The sequence below is a fragment of the Populus nigra genome, chromosome 17, assembly GCF_951802175.1.
Source record: "Populus nigra chromosome 17, ddPopNigr1.1, whole genome shotgun sequence".
Lineage (NCBI taxonomy): Eukaryota > Viridiplantae > Streptophyta > Magnoliopsida > Malpighiales > Salicaceae > Populus > Populus nigra.
The window spans coordinates 12956580-12970875 of NC_084868.1; the positions used below are offsets into that span (position 1 = coordinate 12956580).

Here is a 14296-nt window from a genome sequence, read left to right on the forward strand (position 1 = left end):
AATTTGGGGGGCAGTGGATCAGCCTATGGGGCACGCATATTCCCTCTTCTTTTAATTGTATGATAGTTGGTGTCTACACTGCATCTTCAGTGAAAGAACATGCTGATGTATGGGAAGAAATCACCACTCTTAAGTTTGCTTTTGAACTACCACTGGTGGTGATAGGCGATTTCAACGAAACTCTACTCCCTAATGAGAGAAGTAGTGGTAACCTTAATCTATCAGGTTCAACTTCATTCCGCAGATTCATATCCGACTGTGAACTGGTTGAATACAATATGTAGGGGCACTGGTTCACTTGGTTTAGGGGCGGGTCTATGAGTCGCATTGATAGAGCTTTTGCTTCCCCGGAATTTCAGCTGCAGTTCCCGTCTCTATCTCTTTACCGCTACCCTAGAGGGATGTTAGATCATTGTCAGTTGCTCCTCCAAAGCCCTGAGGTAAACTGGGGGTGGAAGCAGTTCCGTTTCATAAACTGCTGGCTATCACACCCTTTTTTCTTAACAGATTTTGAGGCCCTCTGGTCTGATAGTTGTAAGGAGTTTTCAGGTGAGTATAGTCTGATTAAGAAGCTGGGGATCATGGGAAAAAAAGCTGAGACAATGGAATAAATCCACTTTCGGGGATCAGAATCTAAAACTTGCAGACATCCAGAACTCCATTACAACACTTGAAAACAAAAGCGAAGTGTGTCCCTTGTCTGAGACCGAAAAAACAAAGCTCCAGGGGTTGAACTCTGATTTATGGGAGGTTAATAGAAGGGTTGAAGATATCTGGAGACAAAAATCTCATCAAAACTGGTGTAAAATGGGGGATAAGAACACTCGTTTTTTCCACATATCAGCAAGTCTAAGGAAAGGCCGCAACTACATTAGTAAGATTGATCATAATGGTAGTCACCTAGTCTCCCCAAATGATATAAAAGAAGGCGCTATCAACTTCTTCTCATCCTTGTTCCGGAAAGCAACGTGTAAAAGAATTGAAATGGGAGGCTCGGGGTTCTCTAAAATTTCAGAAGCAAAGTCTATTTGGCTAGAAAGATCACTTTCAATGGAAGAAGTTAAGCAAGCTGTGTGGGACTGTGATGGTTCTAAAGCCCCTGGCCCCGATGGTTTCACCTTCTCCTTCTATAAAAAGGTATGGAATATCATCAACTCAGAGGTTTTTATGTTGGTTAAAAGTTTTTTCAGAACCAGTAAACTTCCAAAAGGTATCAGCTTTTCTTTTGTAACTCTGATTCCAAAATCAAAGGGGCTGAGCAGATTCTCACATTTTCGTCCGATAAGCTTGATTCACGGGTTATATAAAATAGTGGCAAAACTATTGTCCACTAGGCTTAGAAATGTCTTGACAGATGTAATCAGTGTTAACCAATCTGCATTCATTGCTGGGCGTTAGATTTTAGATGGGTTCATGATAGCAAATGAGGTTGTCCATGGTGTGCGCAGCAAGAAGGAGCATGGCCTCTTACTGAAGATAGATTTCCATAAAGCCTTTGACTCAATTTTATGGGAACATATTGACACAAGCATGGGATACATGGGTTTTGGCCCACACTGGAGGAAGTTGATCTTTGAATGCTTATCCACTTCTAAATTAGCCATCTTGATAAACGGTTCCCCCAGTAGAGAATTTAGTCTGAAGAGGGGTCTCAGGCAAGGGGACCCTCTCTCTCCTTTTCTATTTGACATCGCAGTTCAGGGATTAACAGTTTTATTCAATAGGGCATCAGCTTCAGGTTATTTCAAAGGCTTACAGACTGCTCCAGGACATTACATAACTCATTTGCAATATGCCGATGACTCTCTGATTTTCCTGCCAAATGATTTTCCCTCTCTTCTACATGCTAAGAGGATACTTCGTAGGTTTGAGATCATTTCCGGATTGAAAGTTAATTTCTATAAAAGCTCTCTAATAGGTATCAACTTGGACAACGACTACACCTCTAGCTTGGTGAACTCAGTTTTTTGTCGTAGTGATACTTTCCCGGTCAGGTACCTTGGACTACCTCTTGGAGCCAATCCCAGCAGACTCTCTACTTGGAAACCAGTGTTGTCCACTATCAGAGCAAAGCTAAGCATATGGAAAGGGAATTTTTCTAGCATGGCGGGAAGGTTATGTCTAATTAAATCAGTCTTAAGCTCTCTTCCTTTGTTCTACATGTCAGTTTTTGTTATGCCAAAGGGTATTATTAAAGTCATCTCTTCTCTACCCCGGTCTTTTCTCTGGAAAGGAACTTCAACATCTCATGGCATTTTTAAGGTGGCCTGACACAAGGTAATAAAGAGTAAATCTTCTGGTGGTCTCAGGCTAGGATCCATCCACAACAAAAATTTGGCTATGCTATTTAAATGGCTTTGGAATCTAGATAATGGAGTGGTAGGAGGCTGGCAAGAACACATTCTTCTAAAATACCGACCTCACTTTATTAACGGTATCCCTGAGTTTACAGGTTCTTTATCTCCAACTTGGCATGGCATTGTTTCGGCGATCTTCTCAACACAAAACATAGCCAATCTTTTACATGCAAATGTCGGGTTCAAGGTGGGTGATGGGAGGAACATCCGGTTTTGGACTGACTCTTGGCTTGGCTCTATAACCACTCTCCAACTCTTATTCCCCAGACTGTATAACCTCTCCCTACAGCAAAAATCCAGCCTTGCAGATATATGTGATTTGACAGATACATCTTTCAACCTATCCTAGAGAAGACCCCTCCGGCCTCGTGAAAACTGTATGAGGGAAAGCTTGATCGCAGAGGTGCAGCGTGGTCTCATTTTCTCAGATGGTGCAGACCACAAGTTATGGAAATTTCACAGCTCTGGCATGTACTCAGCTCAATCAGGTTGCGTTCTTTTTTATAGTCTATCGGCAACTGAAAATAATCACTCCCCTGTTCTGCTATGGAATAGTTATGCCCCTCCAAAAGTAGATGTCATATGGGTTCTTCCTCATGGCAGTTTGAGTACATGGAGTTTTTTAGCTGAGAGGAGAATCATTAAATATGAGGAATCTCACTGCCCATTCTGCTGCAAGGAAATTGAGACAATTAATCATCTCTTCCATTGGTGTCCTATAACATGGTCTCTTTGGGGTCGTTTCTTGAACTGGTTTGGGTGTTTAGGTTGTCTACACAAAGACCCATATCAAAATCTACAGGAATGGTCCGGTTTGATTAATGGAAATTTTCAGCGACGTGCTATTAACCTCCTCTGCAAAGGTCTGTACTGGTCAATTTGGATAGCGCACAACCGCCTAATCTTCGAATCTAAGGCTCCAGATTGGGATATGATTTTTTATCTCACCTTTCACCGTTTGGCCTTCTGGTTGAAGTCTTCAGTTAGAAATTTCAGCCACACAGGCTCAGATCTTTTTAGAAATCCAGAATGTATTATGAACTGGACTAATTAATTAGGTCCCTCGTCACTTTGGTCTTCTATTTCTTTTATATTCCCATTGTATTTATTTTTCATTCAGTTCCACCTACTTGATGGGGCTGTTTAATATATAATTCACTCGTTTACTATATATATAAAAAAAAGATAGTACAAAGCATACAGTTCATCTTGGAAAATTTTAGTTATTAATGAGCATATTGGACACAGTCATTGGTTTGGGCACAGTTAAAGGATGATTGCCATGCCATGCCTGCGCATCATCCTTCATTTTCTGTTTAAAGCTTCCGTATCATTTTAAGAGTCGGTTTTCTTTTTAAACTCTCTTAACACAATGGTTATTTGTTAAAAAGTGTCAACAAGAAAATAACATAAACATCCAACTTCATTTCTGTATTATGGATCAATTTGTTAAACTTTTCATACCTGCTCCATGCTAATGTCGGTATATAGCTAAAAGTTCTGTGCTATATGATTCAATTATTACTTGGTAAAAAAGGTCCCCGACTTCTTTTTATAATTAGAGTTACCGGCATATCTATGATTCTTTTCTCCCAGACCGCATCTGTAGGTGAAGAGTATTGTTGAATGGCGAGAATTCTACTTCAGAAGCTACACGTGAGTTGCACATTGTCCATATTATGTCCTTTGAGCAAAAAGAAAAATTGGATATTATGGAGGTCTTATGAATTTAATATCTTTTCTTTTCATTCAGTTCTAAATAACTCTAATCATCTATTTTGAATTGCGAAATTCTCTAAGATTATGTCCGGAACATTGGTGTTATCAGTAAAACAAGAGAGATAAAATTGGTACAGAAATCAAATATTCACTGAACAAGTACAACTCTTGATATTGACTTAGCGGTCGCAATCACAAATCCTGAATGTCAACGGTTTGTTGGTAAACTGGGTGGTCGCTATTATGATAGTGAAGGAAATCCTACTAAATCTTTGAAGGGAGTCGAAGCAAAGGCTGCAAGAGGCACCCAGCTTCTGGAGAAACAGAAAAAAGAGGAGGAACAAGAAAAGCTAGCATGTTATTTATTTGATTGAAGAGTAACTAGTAAGGGCCAATAGCATAAACACGATAAAATATAGAAGAAAGGCCATCCGAAACAGATTGCTATAACGTATCGAATATATGAATAATAATTGCACTAGCCTTAATAGCATTCTCAGCACCTTCCATGGAGGTGTTTAGTCCAAATTCATCAGGATCTCTTCTTCGAGAAAATGGAAAATCCTAGAGACAAGCTTCTCAACCTTTTCCCTTTTGACATTATAATCAATCTCCATGCCGACTACCCATTCAGTGCAAGTATATCTGCAATTCATTTATTGATCTGCAAAGAATGGCTAACACACCTTTGGAACTTCGGCAGACAAGCTCTCAATAGTTGAACCCCAACCGCAATGAGTTAGAACCCTCCAGCTGATGGATGGTTGAGTACTGAGTACTTCTTCCTGTGGACACCAGCGTGCAATAAGGCCACGTTTCTGAATTTCTGCTGCAAACTCAGGTGGCAAAATCTTCGAATTGCCAATTACAAGATCTGTTCTTATAATCCACAATAACGGGATCTTGGTCACATTGCAAACTTGAATAGTTGTTCTGCTGTCATCACAGTCATGATTCCGGAACTCACATAGATCACTGAGTTTGGTTCTTTGGTATCCAAACCGTTGGAGACATTTGTTGGAACTAAATTTTGAAGTTTTCATTCAAAGTATCATTTAGTTGTAATTATTAAAAATATATTTATCTTTTAAATTTGTTAAATTATCCTAAACTAGTATAAATATAAGATTGAAGTATTGTAAGTTCAAATCCAAGTCCATTGAGACTTCCTCTCATAGGAGAATAATATATTTATATGAATGAGATTTATTTTTCATCATGCTTCTCATATTTTTTATTTTTACTTTTTTCCTTTAAATATTTCTAACAAGATATCAGAGCTAGTTCGATCTAATGAGCTTTTAGAGAAACTAAAGAGTATAAAAAAGACATAAAATATGGTACAAGAGAGACCACATATAAAAAAAAGAAGAGAAAAGTCTTCCTACAAGACATGATAAATAACAAAAAAGTCATGATAAGAGAAGATAACTTAAAGTAGAGTGAGCCAAATCTTGAAAAGAAATGTTTGACTAGAGAATTGTGGCAACAACCACAACAAGAGGAGAAAAATGGTTAGGAGTAGCATATTCAGACAAAGACAATAATTCAAGAAAAACAAATTAAAGAAATCGTAATGGAATGCCATTAGCTAGCCATGATGAAAGGAGTGGCTAAGACAAAGATGCAAGAGAGATCTTCCTAATATGAAGATGAAAGTTAATTAAAAAAAAAATTATGGTTACAGTGTGACAGTAAAAAAATAAAAAAAAATATTAAAAGTTATAATAATATATGCATCTCATTTTAAATTTTAAGAATTGTAACACTGTCAAAGGAACTAATTTTTGAAGTTTTCATTTAAAATGTCTTTTAGTTCTTCTAGATGTCTCCTAGATATATACATATATCCATCTAACTATTAAAGATATATTTATTTTTTAGTCTTTTGAATTATCCTAAACTAATATAAATATACGTTTGGTGTATTGTTAGTCCAAATCCAAGTTCCAGACCTTTTCTTTTAGAAAAGTAATATATTTTTACGAATGAGATTTGTTTTTTACCATTTTTACCATGCTTCCCATGTTTCCATTTTTACTTTTTTCCTTCAAATATTTCTAACAAGATTCGCTTTCTTCTTTCCATAGATTGTATCCAATGGACTTCAAATCATCTTCTTGAATCCGATTGAGGAGTACCTGGAACGGGCCAACAGCATAAACACAAGGATGTATCATTGAGAGATCTCGCAAAACACTAGGCTCCAATTCATCATGAGTATGAAGAATAATTGTTGGAGCCTTAACAGCACTCTCAACAGCTTCCATGGCAAAGTTTAGCTCGATATCATTTGGATCTGTGCTTCAAGCAAATGGAATATCGTTAAGCTGAGTGTCTTTCATGCTAGGAACCGAATCAATTGATGTTTCCAAACAGCTATTGTCTGCAAAAACACAATATTTTAGAGTGAACCTTCCAATGATTCGCTTTTCTTCTAGACCTTTAAAGTATATACCTTTAAGTGGGCTGCTGAAGCCTTTCTCCCAGAGAACATGAATTTGCTTTAATCCCATTATGGCACATGCAGACGTTGTACAAATTAGATCCTATAAATGATGTTTCAATTTTTTTTGTATTTCTCTCTTAATTAGGTTTCAATATTTTCTTTGGTTTAAGTTTCATTATTCACATTTAGAATTTTATCAAATCATAGGTTTTTTTTCTCTCTCTCTCTCTCTCTAGACTTGGAACGATAATTTTATACGACGTGTCAAGATATGGCACTCAAAACACAATGCTTGGATTTGACAACACATCTGCTCTTTGCAAGTATATCTACCGTTCACTTGTTGGTCTGCAAAGAATGGCAAGCAGACCGTTGGAAGTCCAGTAGATAAGCTCTCCATAGCTGAACCCCGACCACTATATGTTGAGAATCCACCACCTGATCATGGATGGCTTGGTACTTCCTCTTGAAGACATCAGTTTGCAAAAAATCCACGTTTCTTAGTTTCCACTTCAAATTCAGCTGGCAAGATTGCTGAGTTGCCAATGACCAAATCTGGACGTATAACCCACAAAAAAATGGTTGCTGTTTGCTAGTCCCACTGCTAACTCAACTAATTGTTCTGATGCAATCACTATTACGCTGCCAAAGTTCACATACAGCACTGATTTAGGCTCTTTGGTATCCAGTAATTGAAGACTTCGCTCATCTTCCTCTTTCCATAGACTATACATGTAGAAATTTAGAATAGAAGAGAATGATATTCTTTCATAATTTGATTACATGAACAACAAGATATATAAGAAAATATAATAAAACAAATTATAAAAAATACTAGATCATCTCTTTTAAAAATAAACTTGTTTTCCCAACTAATTTCCTTGCTACCTTGATTTGTTTAATTCCTTAATTTTTTTATTGATTTAAAAATAATTAAGATTTTTTATTTTGATTATTTTCTTGAAACGCCTACTCATAATAGTTTTAATTTTTATAAGTTTAACATACATTAATACATAGCCAGCCATTTATAACCATTGAACACGATTCTACAATATGAATGAAAGTAATGGTCTTCAAGGATATCTTTAGGTTCCATTGAACTAATAGAAAAAGATATATGAAGAGGTGGTTATATTCTTTTATTAGAGAATAATATAAATTATATCTTGAAATCTCACTTAAGAGCTAAATCTTTTGAGTTGAATTGTCAAAGTCTTGATGACTAAGCAGTCACGAGTTTAAATTTCACAATTTCTATTTATTTAATAAAAATTAAGCACAAGGTAATGTGAGTCTGTCCAAGTTTCAAGCTTAAAAAACTTTTACTTGATGGAGTGTGTTAGAGAATAATATAAATCATATCTTGAAACCTTACCTAATAACTTAAGTTTTTAGGTTGAATTGGTTATTTGACTCTTCTCGACTGATACATTTTTATGTCACAAGGATTTCAAGAAATAGACATTAAATTCAATGGCTAAAGTGACATTTAGGAATAGGAATGCATTAGTTTACAGGGAAGCTCTATGCTGCGACCCAAATTTAAAAAATAATTTGAACTAAAAATTACTTTTTTGACTTAAAAGTATTATTTGATATTTTTATTAAAATTAATTCAAGATATCAATTTTGAAATTTCTTGACCTGATTCCTTGTCTAATACGGATTTAAAATTAAATCATGCATTAAATTCAATGGCTAAAGTGACATTTAGGAATAGGAATGCATTAGTTTACAGGGAAGCTCTATGCTGCGACCCAAATTTAAAAAATAATTTGAACTAAAAATTACTTTTTTGACTTAAAAGTATTATTTGATATTTTTATTAAAATTAATTCAAGATATCAATTTTGAAATTTCTTGACCTGATTCCTTGTCTAATACGGATTTAAAATTAAATCATGCATTAAATTCAATGGCTAAAGTGACATTTAGGAATAGGAATGCATTAGTTTACAGGGAAGCTCTATGCTGCAACCCAAATTTAAAAAATAATTTGAACTAAAAATTACTTTTTTGATTTAAAAGTATTATTTGATATTTTTATTAAACTTGATTCAAGATATCAATTTTGAAATTTCTTGACCTGATTCCTTATCTAATACGGATTTAAAATTAAATTATGTTTAAAAATTATCTTGATATGATTTAATTGACTTTGCGGGTCTAGAAGCAACACAAACATCAAGTAATAAGTGTAGTTTGACCTTAAAAAAACCTAAGATGACAACATATTAGACCAACCCAAGCTTCACAGTTTAAATAATCAAATTCACAATCCGAGTTATAAGTTCTACTGAATTTATGAACTTTTTTTTTACTTAATTATATGATAACTAAAATAGATACTCGTATAATGAAGCACGCATTAAATATCGGGATGTTTATTTGAGACTGATAATCTTATTAAAAATAAATCAAAATAATTTATAAAAACAAATTCAAAATTAAATAATATTAAATGGTAAAATTAAAAAAATAAAGATGGAAGTAAAAGAAAAAAAAAGTTGATTCTCGTTATGGCCAGCCTCTAAGATTTTTTTTAGTATAAAGAGTTTAGAGATTGTTTAGATATAAAGTAATATTCTAATTTTTAAAAAACTTATGTCCGAAAAAACAAACAAACTAGCAAGTTAATGCCATGGGGCTGCAATGGACAGAAGAGTGTCAATTTCTTGCTGAAAGATTTGAACTACAACTTGCTCTCATTATTAGTGTTTGGCGGTGGCGTTCAGTCACGATGATAAGAAATGTGTGGGAGTGGCACAAGAAAGCTACTACTCAGAAATGTGATAAACAAATGGCAGAATGTTTGATACCTTTTTGTCGTCACTGATGTAGATTGAGCATTCACATTGATCAGTTATTCAAAAAAAAAAAAAAAAAAAACATGACTGATGAGTTTTGCCCTATTACATGTAGTATTATTATATTAATACAATTTATTATTAATATAGATTATATTTATTTCTAATATTTATATAATATTATATTAATGAATCTGATATTTAATTTATGAATCTAGAGTAAAGATAGAGTTCATGAGATAAAAATGCTTTATAAAAAAAATTATAAAGATGCTATAATTATAGAATTCCTATTGTATCAAAGAATTATTTCTAAAATATTTTTTATTGATATTCTCTTAAATACTGGATATTTATTAGAGCAGTAGAGATTGATATATATATATATATATATATATATATATATATATATTATGTTCTTTCTTTTATGAAAGGAAGTTAATGTTTTTATAAGCTGAGGGATAAAAGATGTCTATAACTAATATGTAGGTGCTTTTCATAAGACATGTACACTACACTGACCCGCATGAGAATTCTATATACAAATATCACATATGTCTATGAAAAGACTCAAGTGACGGTTGTGTAAGTAATTCTTAGATTTAAGATTACTAAGTTATCTTATAAAGAGAATATTATGCTTTGAACATATTACATATTATCTTAATTGAGGTAACGAAGAGGCAAACATTAGGAATAACATGAACCATATGAAGATACTTGAGTGATTAATAAAAGATTCATCACCCTAGGTGAATTAGAAAAAATGCTCTATCTAATCTCAAATTGTATTGACTGAGATATTCTTGGCCAAGATGAAATGAAATTTCTAAAAAGTTTTAAATTTTATTCAAATGATCAATGACAATTACATAAAAAACAAACATAATTTAATATGGTAGATATACTCTATACTTTAATGTTAAATCCAAAACAACATGAGAATAAAACTGCTAGTATTGTTATAATTATAATTATAATTATTAGAAAAAAAAATCTAAAAGGAGAGGGAAACTACTGTAGCAATTTATAATAAAAAGATGATTTTTCCATTTTGAAAACAAACCAGATAACTAGTTACCCGTGGTAATATTTTTTTTCTATAGGTTTTTATTAGTCATTACTGTACCAATGGAGGTAATATTTTATGTAGAATTTTTACCGTATAAAATAATTATATTGTCTTTAAAATCGATTTTTTAAAGTTAATATCTAGTGATATTTCTGTTTTTTCATTTTTTCCAGCTCAATAAAATGATGTAAATACCGTTAAAGTAGAAATTTTCTTTAATTTATGTTAAGAGGCATTTTTGTATTTTCATTCAATTTTTGTATTATTAAGTTTGATAGATAAGCACTATTGTAATTTTATTTTTAATAAAAAAAACCATAGATAAACCAGAAAAATCACTCTTAAAATTAAACATATAATAAAAAAAATTAATATCTAAATAAGATAAAAGAGGCCCTGACTTGGTATCTAGCCACTGAAGGCATTCACTATCTTCTTTCCATAGATTGTATCCAATAGAGCTCAAACCATCTTGTTGAATTTGACTGGGAAGCAACTGGAGTGGACCGATGAATACACACGAGGAAATATAGTGGGAAGGCCATCCAAAACATCTTGCTCCAATGCATCAATAGTATGAATAGCAATTGCATGAGCCTTAACAGAAGTCTCAGCAGCTCGCATTACAAAGTTGAATGCAAAGTCATCTGGATCTATTGTTCGAGTATACGGAAAATCTTGAAGTTGGAGCGGTTTCATACCAGGGATTCCTTCTATAATTATACTTTCAAGATAACCATTTGTTAGATAACTTTCATCTGTAAGAACACAGCGCGTTAAAGTTAGATCATGCTGAACAATCATTGGATAGAATCATCAGACAATCATAGTTCTGTTCAAACAAGAATTTTCTTGATTATAATCTAATAAGCAGGCAATCTAAATCAATAAAAAGGCCTCATGATCTTACAAAAACTTTCTTGAAAAGTTTTGAGATTGTTATTAAATCACTAATTACAAGTACCTCCAAGATGCAGGGATTTTATTAATTAATTAATTATTATTATATTATATTAAATCTTCCAAGCAAAATTACCTGATGACATATGGGTTGTCGTTATAGTCTCTCCAGCCTCTATTATTATTATTAGTATAAAGAGTTTAGAGATTGTTTAGATATAAAGTAATATTTTATTAAAAAAAAAATTAAGTCGGGAAAAAAAAACAAACTGCCGCGTTAATGCTATGGGGAAGCAATGGACAGAAGTGTGTGAATTTGCAGCTGAAAGATTTGAGCGACAACTTGTTCTCATTATTACTGATGGGGAAAGGGACAGATGGATAGCTAGAAACATCAAGGAATCTTTGTCATGTATCATCCACTCTTGTATTTATCTGGAAAATATAAGGAGGCAAGAATTCCTTGTCATTTATTAGTGTATAAATAAAATAAGAGTTGTCACCTAATATTTTGATCATTATAAACCCTAACTGGTCTTAAAGATAGAGTACGAAAACTAGTTGTGTAAAAGAAAATGTATTAGCACCCCAAATACATCCTACTTCGGATAAGCTGCATTATTTATTTGTCATATAAAAAACTAAGGTATTGTCATGTTTTTTATTTGTTGATCTGTTTATGGTTCGAGAAAAATTCTTCTCGGTGAGGAGATTTTTATCTTGTAGAGTAAAATCTAACCGTTCTAACGTCAATAAAAAAGAACTATCTTTTAGTACCGGGAGTACATTTTACATATAAATTCATAATCTCATATACTAAAAAAAAACAAAATATATATTTTTGAAATATTGACCTTGTTCTTGTAACTTTAATAAACTTGTTATTAAAGCTGAAAATGCATGCTAAGACATGTTTTTTGAAATTTTCTTTGTTTTATCAAAATTCGACATGATTTTTTATCTAAGAGACTTGGTTGTATGCAAGAAAGTAAGGCTTTTTTTTTGTTTTATAATTTTGCAACATTTCGAAGAAAATTGGGTTTTTTAATACCAGATTTATATCTTTATAATATAAAAATACTAACCAATATTAAGCAAAATTGATAGAAAAATAGGCAGAAAAATGACAAATTTTTCAAAAAGATTTTTTGGATTTTTTTTGAAATTTTTTTGGGCTTGGTCGGGCGCGGCCCAATACATTTTGGTGTGGGTCAGCATCTGTCCGGCCTAGTAAACACTAGCTCACCACTGTTCATTAGCAGAATAGTGGAGCTGACGGGGGGGTGAAGTGATGCAGAAGAAGAAGGAAGCTAACCTGGCGAGGGGATGAAGGCTCTAATTGGCTATTAAACTTTAATATTTATGCAATGAAACTCCTGATTTGACAAATCAACTCTAAAAAATTATAATTTAACCCCAGAACTTTAATGTCTTCCAATTAAAACCCAAATTTACTTGAAAATCAATTTTTCTTGCAATCAAACCCTTTATAAATTCAATTAAACCTTCAATAAAATTTAATTGAGTTTATAAACATCTGATTTTGGACATTTCTTCCTCAAATTGAATTTTTCTTTGTCAACAGGGCTCTCATTAGTCAATTATATACTGTCAAATTTTAATCTTTGTATTGTTTTACCTCCTCAACTAATTTTTAGCCATTTTCTGGGCGTTCTGACATCCTCTTTTCATTGCTATTATTTTTGAATTTCTTCCAAATATATATATATATATATATATATATATATATATATATATATATATTGTATTTTCTCTTTTTTCTATGGGGTCTTTCTGTGGGTCCAAAAATAGATAATAACAATCTCAATTATAGAGAGAATATGCACGTCCTTCATCAAATTAAATTGCCATCTAACCTCAAAATATATCAATACAATATATTGTAGGGGGATGGCTGTTAATTTAATCCTTTGCATATTTTATTTTCATACGCTGAACTTTTTTTAATTTTATCAATTAAATATTGATGAGGTCATGAAAAATCTAAATAATCAGTTAATCTCTTAGTTTTGACAATTTGATCCATTTTTTCTAACTAAGATAGTTGATGTATGCTGTTTGGTAAGCCGAGTTGACCTATGGCTGAAACCTGTAAAATGTTTTTTTTGGTGAATTTGAGAACTCTCTAATGCTTAAGTATTTTTTTGAGAATGTTTTAGATCTGCATGTACATGGACTCAGTGCATAACTAAACCCAGAGATGTTGGGTCTAGTGGATTGCGAGACCCATATATATTTAAACTCAGCACAAAACTGAGCCAAAAAATATTGGATTTTCACCCTATCTTCGGTCTTTTTTTAACATGAATTTTAGACAAAAAAAAAAGTTAATCCTATATATCTGTGTGTGTTTGTGTCATTTATGCATCTTTCTGTTAAAAAATATATGTGAGAGAATTAAGCCAAAAATATTTTTGTCTTCAGTGCATGGCGCAATAACATGTAAGGCTATAAATATTAAAAATATTATCTAAAAATAAACATTTTTATTTTCAAAAAGATAGTTTATCTATATAAAAAATAAAAATAAAACCATAAATAAACTAGAAAAACCACTTCGAAAATTAAACACATAACAAAAAACTTAATATTATTTAAAAAAGACCCTCTAAACAAAATAAAAGATGAGGTTTTGTTTTTTTTTTTAATTTTTAGTTTTTTAACTGGTCATATTATTTTATTTTTTTTAATTGCATTCTTTAAAGTTATATTTTCTTGGCAAACATAGTTATCAAATCCGGCTTGGAGATTGACCCGGCCAAGGAATCGGATTTAGGGTTACACATGTTAACTCAGATCAACTTGAAAAAATTAAAAAATATATATATTTAAAATTTTAATATTTCATATAAAAAAATTAAAAAAACAATTTATTTATATATAAATTATACATGACGAATGATCAAAATCACATCAACAATCCAGCTTTGAAATATAGAATACCAAAAGTGGGCCTACACCATGCATG

The 14296-nt window shown here is 32.4% G+C and overlaps 1 protein-coding gene across 1 annotated transcript; it reads right to left on the minus strand.

Annotated features, from left to right (window-relative positions):
- Nucleotides 1-4457: 4457 nt before the first annotated feature.
- LOC133676994 ((R)-mandelonitrile beta-glucosyltransferase-like) lies at nt 4458-11453 on the minus strand. The gene is made up of 7 exons (XM_062098818.1): nt 11444-11453; nt 10925-11165; nt 7167-7251; nt 6896-7080; nt 6218-6380; nt 4763-4927; nt 4458-4520 (listed from the first exon to the last, which is right to left on the minus strand). The coding sequence occupies exons 1-7, from the start codon at nt 11451-11453 to the stop codon at nt 4458-4460; spliced, it is 912 nt and encodes a 303-aa protein (XP_061954802.1).
- Nucleotides 11454-14296: the final 2843 nt, after the last annotated feature.